A 17878-nucleotide genomic window follows, 5' to 3' on the forward strand; every position below is an offset into this window, starting at 1 on the left:
TGTCCTGGCGTCTCCTTACAGAACCAGCTATTGAATCACACCAAGAGCTACAGATATTTGGGCGTACTTTTGGACAGGCGCCTCACATTTCGAGAGCACATATACTCTGTTGTAAAGACACTAAGTGTTAGAATAAACAATATGAGATGGCTCCTAACCAACAAAAAACTGTCATTGAAAAACAAAGTGACTGTTTATAAGTCCTACATCGCTCCCTCTTGCAAGTTTATGGAATCGCTGCAAAGTCACACCTGCAGAAAATCCGGGTCCTGCAAGCGAAAACCCTTCGCCTCCTAACAGGTGCCCCCTGATACATGAAAACGGCACACATAGAAAGGGATCTAGGGGTGCAAAAAGTTGGAGACGTGCTTAATAAACAGGCTGCGCAATACATGGAGCGTCTGCGAACCTATGTTAACGTATTAGCAAGGCGCCTGCTGAAACGGCGACGAAAAGGCAGAAGAGTAGTAAGAAGGAGGCTGAAGAGATCACACCCTGCCGATCTTCCCAATAGATTTATTTAATATAAGAATAAATGATTAATGATTAAATGAAATAAATAGTTAAATAAGACTAAACTCCTAGTTTAAGCTGTATTTGTATATTTCTATAAGTTTAATTTAAGTTGTAAATAATAAAATTAAAGTTTTATCAAAAAAAGAAAAAAATTTTGTCTATTTTCTTAAATGCATTTAACTTTTCATTTGTAATTTAATTTAGAACTCAGCTTGCTGCAGCTTATTCGCGTCTCACATAAATACCAGGGACAATATATCAAATATGCGTGCCGTGGAGCTTATGGCCAGCCGGGCCGACTGCTTCGTCGGCCATAACTCTAGCGACGCGAACTCAATTCGCTTATTTGGCAAGTTGCGGAAGGGCAAGCACGTGGCTTCAGGCAAAGAACACCATAACCCTAAACTATAACCCTTGACTTTCACCTCCGGCATCCAAACCCAATTCAGTTGCTTCTCCATAAGACTGGAGTTTGTTTGCTACGACTGCCTTTTTGGTATAACGTATGTAGTTTCGCCATTTTGTTGCCAATTTATTTTGTATTTATTTGGCGCTTCTCTTGCCATTTTGTTGCTTTGACATTTCAACGCTGCTTCCTAGTCTGTTTTATGTATGTAATTGTGTATATGTATATATGTGTGAGTGTACAAAATCCGGTTTATTTATATGCGAAAAATGTAAATTTACGACAACGCCTGGCCAGCAGCAGTAGCAACAGCAACAGCAACAGCAGAAGCAACAACGATAACACGAGCTACAACAAATAAGGCGTGTATTTTATGCACGACGTTGCATACTTATGGGCGCCACCAGTAAGCACATCTATACATATATATAAATAAGTATGTGTGTGTGTGGGGAAGTGCTTGAGCGTGTTCGAGCGTGTGTACGAGTTGCACGTTTAGATTTACAAGTGCGATTTCGATTGAGTTTAGTTTATGTGCCCGCTGAAATAGCTTCTTGTCTGCCCTTCTTGGCTGTGCCCAAAAAAAATACAGTCTAGCTTCCTAATAAAGAATATGAGGGGAAGAAAGCACATGATGATGAATGTATCCCTAAAAAGAGAGCCGTCGAGCTTCCCATGAACAAAATATGTAGAAATGTTCTCCATTATTTACCACAAATTAAAATATTTGGACTGCATTTAAGGACTTTCTTCTTGTAGAATTATAGCTAAATAATTTTTTGTTGGCCAGAAAGTTTTCAACAATAATGGCAATAAACTTTTCAAAATAGTTCCAATATATTTAGTGAACAACCAAAAAAAAGTCGTCAAAATTTAAAATGACAAATATGTTTTATAGATAAACAATAAATTATTATAATTAGATCGGGGTAATTCCTGTTTCTTAGGCTCGAGTAATGAGTTCTTTTGTTATGATTGACCTTAATCCCGGAAGCATTAAGAACAGAGTAGGATGCAATTGTATATATTTGATAAATTGCACAGATTACGACCATATGTTGTGTTTATTTGAGCAAAAGCAGCAATAAGGAATACAAATATTAATAAATATTTTAAAGCATTTGAAGCATTACTATCGGAATTGAACATCTAAGCTTCAACATGAAGATTCCACGATTATTCATTAGTGTTTTTTCCTACAGATATAAACCCATATATTTTCTGAATAAGGGATTTTCGTGTTAGCTAAGCTCGATTGTATACACGCACATGTAAAGAGGCTGTTGGACATTTTCAAATATAAATAATATATGCCAACTCGGCAGCAATAATTTAGATAATTTTTTAATTAAACGCCGCCTGACAAAATGTCACAAATAATTTATGGCGCTTTCAAAATCGAATGCATAAATAAAGAACAACACATCCATATGTACTGCTAATATATGCACATATAAACGCACACACAAACACAAACTCAATATGCAGAATTGTAATTGCAACTAATTTATTTACTTGCCTGTCGCTATTTATGGCATTTGATATGCACACAAACACACACAGCGTTACACGCTTATTTTTCAATTTGTATAAAAAAAATGGTGGCTCTGTATTTTTATGCAAATTAAGCGCCTAATCACACGCAGCAGTGCTGACAAGCGACTTGTGTAAAAAGTGCAAATTAGAATTTAATAAAAATGCAAATCAAGTCAAATTGCAGCGCCTGCAAGGGCCACGCCCACTTCCTGTGCGCACGCCCCCATTTTGTGACTAATTCGCAATTAACTGCTGGCCGAAATTCAATTTGCTGCCCCATGCCCGTGACGAGGCCAGAACGTCAAAAGGGTTATAAAAGCTTGTCCCCTCCCTTCGCCTCAATTTTCATCTCGGAAGCAAATGCGCTGCCAAGTGGAAAATGTTGCAAAATAAATAACCAGCAGCAACAACAAAAACGATAAGAGCGGGCGTTTGTTAAATATTCACAAACGAGTTGATTACGTGTCTCAAATAGATTTGCTAGCTAATTCCATGGAATTTTGCTGCGAATTAGCGAATGAAAAACGCAAAAGGGCGCAACGCGACGCCAAGGCTCACACCGGCCTACCATGTTCAAGTGATAAATTCAATTTTCCACTTGAACGCCAGCCAGGCAGCCAGCCAGCCAGCGAGCGAACACACACCCACACTCCATGTGTGACTAATGGCGCTTTCTTGTTGTTTCTGTTCGGGTTGTTCTCGATGTCGGAGTTCTTGGCGGCGGCAATCAAACAGAAATCATAAAGGCGTGCTCGCCAAACATAAAGAGAAACAGGCAACGAACAAAGACTGGACACAAGCCGGCTCCCCACCATATGTCAAATAATGTTTAGATGAAGCGCGTGCCGTGCGGCGATAAAAATTACAAACTCCCCCCAGCGATAAAAACAACAAGGCCGACGATATAGTAGGAGCGTTGATGCAATACTTGGACTCAATGGAGGTTTAATGTGGGCGGGCGTCATGTGTCTGGCAGGCGTTACTGATTCCTCAGCAATGCCCGTGATTCACAACTTTTAACAAACCAACCAGCAATACGAGTACACACACCCATTTGTCTATTGAGGAATTAAAGTGTATCCCCCCCTCACCCATTAACCTTTCCACTTGAACTTGGTACAACTTCAAGTTCGGTGGGTCGTCGCGCCATCGTCATCTTTAATGGGATTTTGGCATGTGCAGACAACAAACGAAAAGTGGCGAAATAAAAGTGGTCATAAAATTGAATTCTTTATGAGTGTGTCATGGCCTGAAGGGTTAATTTTTAACCCTGGTAAGTCAAGTGTGCTGTGCATAAGCCAAAAGCCGAGCGAATGAAAAAAGGATGCGTGTGGCGGCTGTACGAGCATGTTGTTGTTGCTCTGCACCTTTACTCCTGCCTTCACTGTTTGGCTGACTAATCAACAAGCGACTGACTTTTGTATCAGGCCGCATGCAAGTCCATGGAGGGGTTTGTGCTTCCTTTTGAGATGGATGCGAAACCATAAAGCGAAACCTCTTTTCTTATAATGCCACTAAAATGTATGCCAATATTAAGATAAAAAAATAACAGCCAATCAGAAGTTTTTCATTGCTATCAGATTTGCGTCATTTTCAATTCATGATAAATCATGAGCACATCGGAGAATCTGAAAAAGTGTAAGAGCATCCTTCAATCGAAGAAGAAGATAGGATGCAGCGGTAAGGAGATCTACTAAGTATGTATCAATTATATTATATTATTTGTTTATATTATTATATTTTATATTATATTTTTATGTGAACAAGCATTGATTATGCTTATGCATTTTCACCTACTCTTAACCGAACTGTTCCTTCCCTTCATAAAAGCCTCTCTTTTCAGCCATCTCTGACCAGAAACGGTTGTGGGGCATAGCTGATTGGACTGGCTTTTTTAAAATATTTGTTTTATACGCTTCCTTTCTCTGTAAGTTTTTTTTTTATTTTTATAATAAATAATGTTCTCCCATAGAGTCGGAAACGTTTATTAGATATCACTGTAATTTCATTAGATTTCTACTTCTTAAGCTTTCATAGCTTATACTTGTAAGGCTTTTTTAAAGCCACTGAGGAGGCGAAGAGAATTTCTAGTTATTCTGCGAGAAACTGAGAAATTAATACGAACTAAAAATGAGTGAGAATCGACACTTCACTTCACACGAAAATCAATTTATGGACAGTCCTCCGACTAGGTAGTGAAGGAAGATTTATAATATCTTCATATGTTAATTTTTTCCGTTGGTAATGCAGATATCGTTGGTAAAATACAAAGCTTGTGAAATATTGCTGCTAGGTCAGATTCATTGATTTATTATTTTGCTTAAGACTCACCTCCATTTTATTTCTTATTTGTTTTTGTTATGATTGTTATGATTGTTATGATTAACAATATATTTTTGCTGTTTCCTATATTCTAATAATCTCGAAAGATCTCGTTATCCTTACCATTCCCACTGCATAGCATTGCTTGGTTTTCTGTATATTTTGCCATTTTCCGATATACAAGTATCGCAAGCCCATCTCTATTTAGCATTTGGCCATGTGGGCGCGTTGGGCAAGTTGTTGATTAACGGAAGCATTACTCATGGTTTAGCGCGCGAGAACGGGTATTTTATAAGAAGTGTGTGGTGTGGTAAGGGGAGGGTTTGGGGCGCGGCACTCAATCAAGTGTAAAATGCAAATGCGCCGAGCGTATCGGGTTAAAAATATATCAACACAAAAGGAAGTTCTAGACCATAAAAGCAAAAGCAGCTGCAGCCGGAAAAAGGAGCAAACTGTGCTGCTGTTGTTGTTGGTGTTGTTGTTGTTGCTTTGGTTGTTTCTGCTTCTTGGTGTTGCATTTATTGCGCCTGTTAAAGGAAACTCCAAAAGGGAAGCGGCGGCAGCGAAAACAAGTTAAAAACTCATAAAATGATATTTATTTCATTTTGCTGCTCGAGTAATGCCCGCTAACTGGGTGGCAACCGCAGCCGCTGGAGCCGCGGGTGGGAAGGGGGCGGGGGCACAACTGCAGCGTAAAGCAGCGTTCAGCAGCGGGTGGCCGCATAAGCAGCCAGCTCAACAGTAGCTGAGATGAATAAGAAGAGGAAAAAGTGTCAGTGGCAGCATCGTGGAATTGCTTTTTATTTGAAATTTATATGCGAGTCGGTAAAATCACAAAGCGCTTTAAGAAAATGGGGACGGCGGCGGGCTTTGCGGTGTGGCATTTTCCCATCAACTATTTGCCGTTTTTATTGAGTTCGAGCTTTGACTTGCTGGCGCTGCCAGAGCTTGGCGGAATTTTCAGGGCAGACGGCATGGAAATGGCACTGGAAATGAAAATGAAAATGTTCGTTGAGCGCCATGTCGTTGTGGCTTTTTAATGTTTTCTTGTTAAAGTTTATTGAAAAACTTTGGACAGTCACGTTTGAGTAGTCAGCGCGAAGTAAGTTATAACTATACATATAGACAGATATATAAATATATATGCCTGGGTGTGTGTTTGTGTGTGTGTGCAAGTGTATCTGGGAAAGCAGACTAGCGGCCGCTGGCTGTCTGCAAAATGAAACAGCTGGAGAAAAGCGATTTTTCCTGTTTAATAAAGAAAAAAACGTACAAATATTGCATCTGTTATGGGCTTCCCCTGAAAGGGGAGAGGCGGTATGCGGCGTTGCGTGCCGACTCTTGGGGGCATAGCTGGAGCAAGTTTGTTCATAATTGAAATTTCGCGCTAAACAGGAAGTGGTCGCTGTTTACTGTTTGCTGTTTGTTCTCTATTCTCTGTTCTCTATTTTGCGGGCTAGTTAAAGTTTCCTCCACTTGCTATCATGGATGGACATGAAATGCAGTTGGCCAAATACAGCGATACAGTTCGTAAACAAGTCAGACAATGCACTTACATATATTTATGGGGAAAGAAAGTGCGTGGCCAAGAATGAACAGAAAGGGAAGTGCTTGGTTAGACGCAATATTTGCACAAATATTTTGTAATAACATATGGCAGATAGTGATACACCGAAAGAAAAACTTGTCTTCATATTGCTTTATCAAAAATTGTTATATACTTGTATCAATAAAATGTCTGTGAAATCGGTTTTAAATTGGTTTTATGAAATGGGTGTGATGTGTGCTTAACAATTCAGAAATTCAGATTATTTAATAATTTGAAAAGTTAGTATGGCATTTATGATACTAAGTTTAAAACGAATAATAGCTTTGGGGGGAAGTCTTCTCTTATGCTGATGGAAACTTATTCCAGCTATAAAGAAACCTAAAACAAAAGAAAAAGCTTTAGGGTGATAAATAGGAATGAAAGATAAAGCCGGCATCGAAGCCCAAAATATACTCAACTGACAATTTTAAAGCTGATATTTGTACAGTTGGTCAATAAAACAAAAAGAGAAGGCTCTTTAAAGACTAAAGTCATTCGTTTATGACCAGGCTTTTTCTCGTTTAACAGCAGAAAGAGGCAGCAAGCTACACCCAATTATGTACAACAATTGTTGTAAGCCATAATACATTTAGGGAATTTAATATAATTCCTATAATTAAGCAATAAATTCGTAAATTGCTTGCTTGGCATTTTTATTTGCCGTTTTTAGATGTCATCTGCATAAAGTTTGCAATAACTTTTTAATAAGCATTACAATCAAATGATTTTATAGATCAGACTATGGAGCTCTATGTTTACTGTCAGTTGGATTTACGGCATGCGAGTATGTAATAAACTTTTCGCATGATATGAGTCGTTTGTTTAATTAATTTCTGCAATATTCTTTCTTATACTGTAGCTCCAGGCTTGTCCTTTGTTGTCTCCCATCCCTTGCCATAGCATCTCACACTTTTTAGTTCTTTTTTTTTTTTGAAGATTTTCCTTTTTTGTGAACATAGCACGTTGCTTGTCGCTGTCGTCTGTCACAGCGTGTAGCGCCAGTTGCAGTTGCCCCACTCTACCACCTCCTCTTCCCCCCCCCCCCCTCTTGGTGCAACAGCCGCACGTACTGGATGGTCTGACATGTGCTTCCTCTTCTGGATTTTAGTATGTGCCTTGTGGGCCCCAGTGACTGCTGTTGTTGGCGCAGCAGCGGGTTCTAAAATATTTTCCACATGTGAAATTGAACTTTGCATCTTTGGGCGACGTGCGCTTGCCACACAGCCACACAGCATTGCAGCTTCACGAGAGTTGTTGCTGCACTTGACTTCCCTGACGCTCCTCATCCCGCCCGCTGACATCGTACTTCCCCATTCCCCATTCCCCGATGCCGCGTATGACGTTGTTTTGACACTGCGTACGCAAGCGCGTGTTTATAAATAAATATATATGGAAATTTATATTTGTAAAAATGTTCCGCACTCTTTACTTCGCTGGCGCTGTGCGGCGACTTTTAACATGTGTTCAGTGCCCCGCGTTTAGGTTGGCGACGAAGCAAGGGGCTGCACCCCTTTTTGTTTGAATGGGTGAGCATATGTGTGTGTGTGTGTGTGTGTGTGTGTGTGTGTGTGTGCGTATGTGTGTTGCTTCCTTTGAAGTTCATAAAAATTAACAAAAATCAATTTACGGCACAAATGACGCGCTGATGAGGCATCAAGGTCTGGGCTTTAAATGCTGCTGCTACTGCTGCTGTAAATATTTCCATTGTAATTTAATGTGCGCTTAGTGGCGTCGCCTCTGATCTGAGCCGCCACTGCTGCCACGCCCTTCTGCCAACATGTAGCACAATATGGGAGGAGGGCAGAGCGCACTTTGCCAATGTTTTGAATATTTCTTTCTTCGCTCTCTGCGCGTGTTGATTGCCCATCAAAACAAAAGCCAAGGCCAGCAAAAGGAGGGTAGGCTAGCGGGCTAGCAGGCTGGCAGCAGGCAACAAGGCACAGCATGATATTTGCATATACTTGGCAATAGCAACCCCCTTCTCTTCCCTCCCTTCTCATCCCACCCGCCAACCATCACCAACGACAAACCAAGCAAACCAGCGTCTAATGCCAAGCGCTTCAATTCGATAGCGCGGCAAATATGCGTTTATGTACAAGTAGTGAGTGCGTGTGCGCGTGTGTGTGTGTGTAGTTGTGTGTAGACCCAGCAACTAGAGGGAAAATAGGAAAAAAAGTTGTCAACATAAAAATAGCGACGATTATGATGAAAATATTCATGCGACAGCGGAAGCCAGCGCAAAGTGCCGCGAAATAGGACTGGATCAGGGGCAGAAACGTGATCTGGGGAGCAACGGTAAGCGAAGGGGAGAGGGACAGGCACAGCATGAGCGGCAAGCAATGTCCTCGTACTTATATTCCGAGTTGTTTATGTGTACACATTTGTATGTGCAAACGTTGCGCAGCACATTTGACTTCCACTTAAAACGTCATCAATGTGCTCGGCAAATATGCAGCACAAGGAGCGCAGGGGCGACAAACACACTCACACACATTCATAGATTCGAGTATATAGTCCATGTCTAAGTCTATATACAGCCATATTATGAGTTGAACTGGAATTAGTTGTAAAGGCCTTTGTGAACATGAAAATCGTTGCTTTTGTCCACAACAAAATTTCACTAAATTATGAAGAAAAACAATGCTACATACTTATGTCTGATATATTGTTATGTGCTTGGACATTCTCGATACATAAGCACACAGTCGAAAGAACTGCATCTGCACCTTAGTTGAAGGATTCACTTAGAGAGTGAAAACAACAACATTGTAAAGTCTTCAGAGTTCAGGTTACTTCCAAATATTAAATTCTTACTTTAACATTGACGGTGACTTCCTTGAATTGTTGTTTAGTTAATTTTGCTTTTCATGTAATCTGCTAAGAATATAACCAATTTCTTTTACTTTAGCTTCGACTACCCAGTATGAATAGTGTTCAGGTTATTTCCAAATATTAAATTCTTACTTTAACATTTCTTGAATTGTTGTTCAGTTTTTTTTTTTTTTGCTTTTCATATAATCTTCTAGAATATGTACTCATAACCTATCCAAGCCACATCCGAATGATAGTTTACCAAATTTTTTTGTACTTTAGCTTCGACTACCCAGTATGGACTATTTCTAAATATTAAATTCTTTCTTTAATAGTAACATTTCTTGAATTGTTGTTTAGTTTATTTCCCTTTTCATTTAATTTGCTAAGAATATGTGCTCATAGCCAATTTCTTTTACTTTAGCTTCGACTACCCAGTATGGATGTTGTAGTTATGTGAAATACAATTGGCAGTCGTTGGTCTAGCATTTGGTTGCACGTGCTTTTTACACTCTGCAGCTAGAGTAGAACAGATCAGACATGGAGGCATGCTGTTAAAGGGCCAAAGGTCTAATAAAGCATTACACATAATTAAATTTAATGCGAGACGCGCAAGTTCCAGTCGAAGCAGGCTGCAGACAGAAATGTCTAAATCCAAGCATCGAAATTCAATTTGCTACAAAATCCAACGCACTTTGAGCGCGAAGAAATCAGGGATGAGGCTGGGGATGACGATGATGGCAGCAACGATGAATACGACTGACAAGAAATAGAAATTGTGTCTCGTTTTGGCCAAATCCTGTCATAAATTCTGTGATGCCAACAGCTACATACAGCAACAAAAGGCACTTGGCAGTCAGTCAAGCAGACAGACCAACAGTTCACCAGTTTGTCATTCTGTCAGCCGCTTGGTCGCTCACATGGCCAGACGACGTCGAAGTCGACCCCAAGAAAATATGCTGACGTCGTTGCCGAATTATGATTTGTTTACGGGTGGTGAGAGAGATGGTTAAATAAAATATGTAAACGTAGTGGTCCTGCAAAACGACGGGGGCCTGATTCAAAGTCTCCAACAACAGAACTGGGTGGCCTCAAACAACGAGTTAAGGATGTGCTCGTAAAAAGCATAAGGCACCAAAAAATCACCCGATCACACAAATACAAAAAATTCTCAAACATACACGCTCCACTAACCAAGCCCTGCATTTGGCCATTTTTCTAGTAAGACTCTCGCTCTGCTGGCCAAATTATAAAGTTGTTTGGCTCAAAACTGCTGACGCCATGCTTGTAAATTTCACTTTTTTTCTTCATTTTAAAAAATGTGCCAAAAATCATTTAATCCATCTACATTGATAAGCTTTTGCAGTTGGTGGCGCATGATTTGCAAGTTTGCACAAAAAATGGTCGCAAGATCCAGAGCAGACATGGGAAGCAGATTGCTGTCTTTATGTAGGGACGTGAGTTGCGGTTGTAAAAACGTTGCCTAGTTTCTTGCCTAGTTAAGTGTGAAGGGGACGTTGGCACATGGCGCCAGCTATTTGCATACCTGCTGAAAGATTCAAATTTTGACTGGCAAATTACATGCATACTTGATGGGGCATTATGCGAAAAGAAACCCCTTCAGGAGCTAAGGATTGCATTCGAACGCTTTTGTTGCCAAATTAATGTGCTTCGATTGTATTCGTTTATATTCAGAATGGATTGTGTATTTCTATGTGTTGAAATATATAATTGTTCTCGTTAGGAATCTTCCTGTGAGCTGGTAAATTGAATTTTTTATTAGCAGAATAATATTGAAAAAATTGAAAAATGATGTAAATCGTTAGATTATATTGTTAAAACGTCTAGTTACAGTTTCCTGAATGGCTCTATCGATTCTTGCTTTTTGCAAAAAATCTTGAACCCACTTGAATAGAAGAATTTTTGAACTGGCTTACTTGTGTTAATTTCTATAACGCCTTCTGTTTGAGGACGTTAAAGACTAAAGTTATCAGCATTATTATTATTGTTAGCGAAACTATTGTATATGATAGTTGGTACGACTACGTATTTCATCTATGAATAGGTTTTCCTATTTTTTATTCCACCAATGTCTCAGACTTATGTTTCTGCTGCGTTCATTTGGTTTCCAAAGCTAATTTAAGAATTTCAAATGACACCATAAGTAGAAGAAAGAAATTGGAATCTTGTATTAAACGCATGTCTATATACTTGTATGCAAGAGATAACAAAAGTGTTTAAAAACTAGATTCTATAATTTGGTATATGAAATTCCGAGTTGAACCTAAAAATTGTTCAATTATCATTGTGTGTTGAGTACAATTTCAAAAATTGTTAAAAACATAAACTAGAAAGATCTTTGACTAACAGACTAATAAATTATTATGCAATGTCGCTTCAATTTTATAATTATCGATATAAAAACCTCTTGACCAGCTTAGAAATTTAAGGGAAAAATATAAGCTCTTGCAGTTCTAAGCTTTATTGGCATTCATTTCGAGTCGCTTGTAAATTAAGACTGCTAATAAGTTAAATTCTGAAAAACTGTAATCAAGCATTCAAATGGGAGAGCTTATTAGTATTTATGTTTCACAATACTTCAGGCATCAAATCATCAGGCGCGCCAATTATAATGAAAGCTGCTTTAGTTCCACATTATTTGGTCTTTTGCTTCAGGATCTGAGACACAAATCCTGTCACCCTTGAAAATAATTACATACACTCTCCTATGTATTCGCATATTATATAATCTATACATCAAAGGAGTTGATTATTTCTTAAAATGGCAGTACTTACTGTTCTTTTGAAAGTCCTGTGACTCCTCGTCCGCTTGGGTTATATCTAGGCAGCACATAATGCTCAGTAATAGGAGCATTGCCATAGCAGTTAATGTCGTCTCCTTGCCACCTTGCCTGTTCCACCAATGGAGTTGCATGCAACTGCTCCTTGTCGTTGATTTTCGACGAGCATTGTGCTGTTGTTGCCAGTGTGTGGTGGCACGCCCTGTAGTTGATGTTGCTGTTGTTGTTTTTGTTCTTGTTGATACTATAGTCGATCGCATTGTTGTCGCAATTGTTTCCACTGCTGCTGGTTCTGTTGTTGTTGTTGTTGTTGTAGTTGCAATTTGTTTGGTTGCGGTTGTGCTTAAAAATTGCATTGCTGCCATTTTTGTTTCGTGCTGCGTTCCAAACGCAAAAAGTTCTCGTCATTTATGTAACAAACTTCAATTTGACCGAAAGTGACGAACGAAGTGAAAGCGTTAAGACCAGGCCCAGAGCTAAAACAACCACAACAGCTGCAGCAACAACAACAACAATGTAAATCGGAGCAATGAGTGCAGTTCATGTGTTCGACTGTGTTTCGCAGCGGTTTTGTAGCTGGTTTCTTTTTCGATATGGCGGCTATAATAAACACACACACTCACTCACACATATACCCGTATTGCTGGTGCTTTTCTTGTGTTGCTGGCGTTGTTGTCGGCTATTTCCGTTTCCGCTTCTTAATGAAGCGTCTTTAGTTGGCTTCAATGGCAAAACCATAAAAAGCACATTTGAGTCCGCATTTATATGTATTTTTCATGTTGCTCGTTGGTTTGCCTTTTTCTCGTCCCGCTGTTGGTGTTGTTGCTGATGCTTTGAAATCGAACGCATGTCCCTTTGCGGAGTTCCAGGACTTAATGTCCTTTTACATGTTTATTTGCACTTTTATTGCCTTTTCCAAGGGCCGGCTCGTGGCACGTCTTGTTGGCTTTCCTTTTTTGCTCTTCTTTTTGGCGCAGATTTAATACGTCAAGCAATTTTAGCCCTTTGCTGCAAATAGACAAAACAAAACCGACAAAAATTACACATACATACTCGTATATACATACATAAATACCATGAGTACTTTAACTTCAACTGGGGAGGAATGTTGGCAGTGTTTTATGTGCATAGCAACAGAAACACCAGCAACAAAAGCTGCCGCAAACAAGCTAAATAAAGTCTAAGCAGCTTGGGAAACCAAGCGGGTTGTTGCTGTTTGTTGCAAAATATGAAAAAAGTGCTAATAAAATTTTTATATTGACGAGAAATGCGTACATCAGGCAAATTGAGATCGTAAAGTGCACACTAACTTCTTCAGAAAGGGCAACCGAAAGGCAAGGGTGAAAGCCGAGTATTCTTTGGCACTCACCAAAACATCATAAGGGAAGTCACAGAGCTTGGCCTTATCGCGCACTTAAATTGGGTGTTTTATGAGCCCATACAATCCACCTCCACCTCCACCACCCCCTCCCCCCATTCGCTGCTGCATCGATGAAGTGTGATTAATGGCGCGTTTCGATGTTAGTCCTTAGTAATTAAGAAGGAAAATTTATGGGCCGCCACAGCTGACCGAAGCCACAGCCAATAAAATTCAAGTCACAAGTGTGCTGGTGGCTGCTTTATCACCTAGCCAAATGTTGTTCTTGTGCCCTTTAATTGCGTGTTCACGACCATCACCATCAGCAGTGAGACTTCACGAGGCATCAAAATTGATAACACACACCCCTCCCGACGCTGCACCCCCCACCCAAACGGAGGGCGAAGCCAATAGTGTAGTGAGAGGTGCCGACGAAGCCAGCGAAGCGTTTCAGCCACGCATGTGTCACGGCTTGTTTGCCCTAACATGGTGTAGGGGTGTATGTGTGTGTGTGTGAAGAATGGGTTTTGTGTGCATGTGTGTGTGTGTAGTGTTAGGGGGATGCGTGTGTGTGCTGTTGCATTAACAACGTGCGGATGAGCGCGACAACGGCGTTGACAACAACGACGCCACTGACGATGATGATGACGATGATAATAGCAATCATGGCTGTTGCCACACAACATAATGATGATGCAGAGCTTCACCTTAACCCAGAAAGCCGCGCACATAATTATGCAACACTTTATAGTGAGTTTGTTAAATGGCTACAACATCCGTAGGACCTAAGCGCAATCACAACAAGAGGTGAGCCAAAGGGCTGGCGGAGACCGCTTAATGCTCGTAAAAAAATATCGCCATTATCGCATTTGGTTGCTTTGTTGTTGTCGACAGAATGTTATATAGAATTAAGAATAACAAAACCGCATAATCCCTGCATTTTGCAGCATTGCCTGTACAACTTCTCGCTTTCATTTCAAAATCATTTCATAGAGCAACGGGATAAGTAAATAATAATAACAAACATATACACAAATAATTCTATGTAGTATGTGGATAAAAGAAATTTTAAATAAATGCAAGGAGAGCGACTGTTGTGGAAATCAGAAATATCTGGGGAATTGAAAGCTGCATGAGGAAATGTTTTGTGCATTCTCTTTCATATACTCTCCGATAGCCTTGTGTTCATAGATACGGATGCTGATCAAGAATATATATACATTGTTGTCCATTCTACGTGTTAGTAATAATAATACTGTAATATATAATATAATAATATTAATAAAACGAGCCAACAAAAGTGGAAACAAACAAACAAAATGCTTAAAAATTATGCAATTTCCATCTACTCGCATACTTAGCTTAATTAGATGAAGTCTAGACTTGTATACCATTGACTTAACACTTGATAGTTGTTTTTCGTCGAATCAACGACGATATGTTTTAAATTTGTTTCTTTTTCTTCAAAGTTCTGTTTTGTGCTTATGCAGATTACTAGGTCTTTCGTAAGTAGGGGTTCTAACAAAATACAAAATAATGTTCAAGAAATTAAGTTTAGAATTTTTATTATTCTAAGTATTATGTATATAATTTTGCATATAAAATGATTATACTAAAGTCTATTTAATGTACGACTAAAAAGAAAAGTACTTGAAGCTGAGTCAAATATATGAAGACATTATATGTTGATTTTTTGAATAATGTCAAAGCTCTAAGAATTTATTTCTAATCAAATTTTATAATAGATAAAATAACAAATTAAATATTTTAAGATTAAATAAAGATATAAGACATTTCTCCTGTTCTAAAAAAAAAAAAACAAATCAAAAGGCAATTAAGTACCGTCTATTTCCAAAAAAAATTGTATATTATATTGATTAATAATGTATGGTTTATTTTCAATTGTTAAAATTTGACAAAGGTTGTATCAGGTATTCCTTAAAGCTTAAATATTAACTTTGTTGTGACTGAAAATGTTATAAATTTAAAATTATATTTTAATCTTCCGAAAAGGTTCGGCTAAGTGGAAATGAAATAAGAAAAAATACCCTAACCTTTGAATGTAGGATCAGTTTAAAAATCTAAGGATCTGTCAAGAAGTGTCCAATCAAAACTGTCTATCATATTGAATAATATTGTATGGATAATCTTCAATTGTTTGAATTTTACAAAGGTTGTCATAATTATTCCTGAAAGCTTAAAAACATTATCTTTGTTTTAACTGAAAAAGTTATAAATCCAAAATTATATTTTTATCATCTGAAAAGGTTCGTCTAATTGCTATAGGCTATTATTTTCTTTGTGGAAATGAAATAAGAGAAGATATCCTAATCTTTGAATGTAGTTTAAAAATCTAAGGATCTGTCAAGAAGTGTCCAATCAAAACTGTCTATCATATTGAATAATATTGTATGGATAATCTTCAATTGTTTGAATTTTTCAAAGGTTGTCATAATTATTCCTGAAAGCTTAAAAAATTATCTTTGTTTTAACTGAAAAAGTTATAAATCCAAAATTATATTTTTATCATCTGAAAAGTTTCGTCTAATTGCTATAGGCTATTATTTTCTTTGTGGAAATAAAATAAGAGAAGATATTCTAACCTTTGAATGTAGGATCAGTTTAAAAATCTAAGGATCTGTCAAGAAGTGTCCAATCAAAACTGTCTATCATATTGAATAATATTGTATGGATAATCTTCAATTGTTTGAATTTTACAAAGGTTGTCATAATTATTCCTGAAAGCTTAAAAAATTATCTTTGTTTTAACTGAAAAAGTTATAAATCCAAAATTATATTTTTATCATCTGAAAAGTTTCGTCTAATTGCTATAGGCTATTATTTTCTTTGTGGAAATAAAATAAGAGAAGATATTCTAACCTTTGAATGTAGGATCAGTTTAAAAATCTAAGGATCTGTCAAGAAGTGTCCTAAAGCGGCAACACTGCCCGCTTACCTTAAATACTCGTAAAGCCTGGAATGTCTCTAACATATTCGGCGTTGTTTGCTCTTTTAATGAGCAACACACCTAAACACGCACACAAACACACACACACAAATATAGCATACATACAAGTATATAAATATACTCGTACAGTCACATGCACATAAATAAATAACACGCTTGCTCATACAAAGTTCATAAATTTTTATGAACTTTCAACAACGTTCTCCTCCTTTTTTTTTTTTTTTTGATGCGTTTTGATTAAAAGATAATAACTGGCAATGTGATGTGCCGTTGTTGCTACACATATTTGTTGTTGTTGTTGTTGATTTTGTTGCTCTTGCCGCCGCTACATATTTGAAGACACGCTCGAGCGATCTGTGCCTTATGCCTTGCCTCCTCGCCCTTTTTTTCTATGCTTGGCTTTCATTTTTTTGCCCCTATTTACATTTATTTATTTATATGCCGCGTTTGCATCTTTGTATGTGTGTTGGTTGCTGTGTTGTTGTGTGCGTGTGTAGCCTTGTTACCTGCACATAAATTAACAAACATGCAGACGGTATACGGCAAGCAGACAAGCGGACAATCAGACAAGCAGACGGAATGATATTCAGTCCATGCAGACGGCTGCCATTGCCTGTTTGTAGGCGTCGCAGTCAAACTTTCCTCATTAGCAAATTTGAGCTTTCATGTGCAAGGCAGAGAAGTGGCTCGCAGAAGTAGGATGGGGAATAAGAAGAAGAGGCCAGTTATGTGGCACATGTCTTCAAGGTGTGTGTGGCTGTGTGCAGGTGCGGCTCTGGCTGCTCTTGCTCCTCTTGTTGTCAGCCAGTTAGTGTATTTTATTACTGATTAATTAACTCAAGGTAGTGGTGTGATGGCTGAGGCTTGAATATGCTGGGGATAGGGAATGTGGGATGTGGAAGGAGACAGAAATGCTGATGTTGTGTAGTAGTAGTATTATGTCATTTCATTTGTTTCGCTGCTGCTGCTGCTGGTACTTGGACTCGGGGCCATATAACTTGAACTTTAATGACATCGAAGAGGGTGGAGGGTTTGCTAATTAAAAAAGTTTGCGACTGTTGTAGCTACAACAACAAAACCAGCAACAAACAACAACAGCATCGCTTGACTTTTTAGTTTGGTACACGCTGCTAGGATAGTTGTCGCTAATATTGTTGTTGTTGCTAGAGTTTAATTCTCCTTGCCATCTGCGTGTGCGTGTGCCATGGCTGTGTGCCCAAGTATTATGTAACAGTAACTATTGACAACTATTGACAAGTGCGGACGTTGTCCTCATACCGAACATTTTCATTATTGTCCTGCAGAGGCTGCACGTTGCTTGACGAATCATTTGCTGTCGATGAATGCTGCTCGTTGCGAACTATGAGCTGTGGTTGCCATCGCACACCGAGAGGAAATGTGCAAATGAAAATGGACGGGTGACAGAACAGACATTGTAACAAAAGCGGGTGGAGCGTCATAGGCACATGTAAGCATAGGATTAGACAGTAATGGACATAAATAAAAGCTCAAGCCTCAAGAAACCACACAATTTACTCGAAATTGAAGAAACGAATGAAAATGTTACGGTTTG

The 17878-nt window shown here is 38.7% G+C and overlaps 1 protein-coding gene across 1 annotated transcript in view; it reads right to left on the reverse strand.

Moving 5' to 3' along the window:
• LOC115620544 (nephrin) overlaps positions 1-17878 on the reverse strand; it is a 100972-nt gene that overhangs the window by 54354 nt on the left and 28740 nt on the right. Inside the window, exon 2 of the mRNA XM_030513827.1 lies at positions 11976-12988. Within this exon, the coding sequence (XP_030369687.1) occupies positions 11976-12345 (370 nt within the window). The 5' untranslated portion in view covers positions 12346-12988. The remainder of the gene's footprint in view (positions 1-11975; positions 12989-17878) is intronic.

This window comes from Scaptodrosophila lebanonensis, unplaced genomic scaffold, assembly GCF_003285725.1.
Source record: "Scaptodrosophila lebanonensis strain 11010-0011.00,11010-0021.00 unplaced genomic scaffold, SlebRS2 tig00000024-arrow-pilon, whole genome shotgun sequence".
Lineage (NCBI taxonomy): Eukaryota > Metazoa > Arthropoda > Insecta > Diptera > Drosophilidae > Scaptodrosophila > Scaptodrosophila lebanonensis.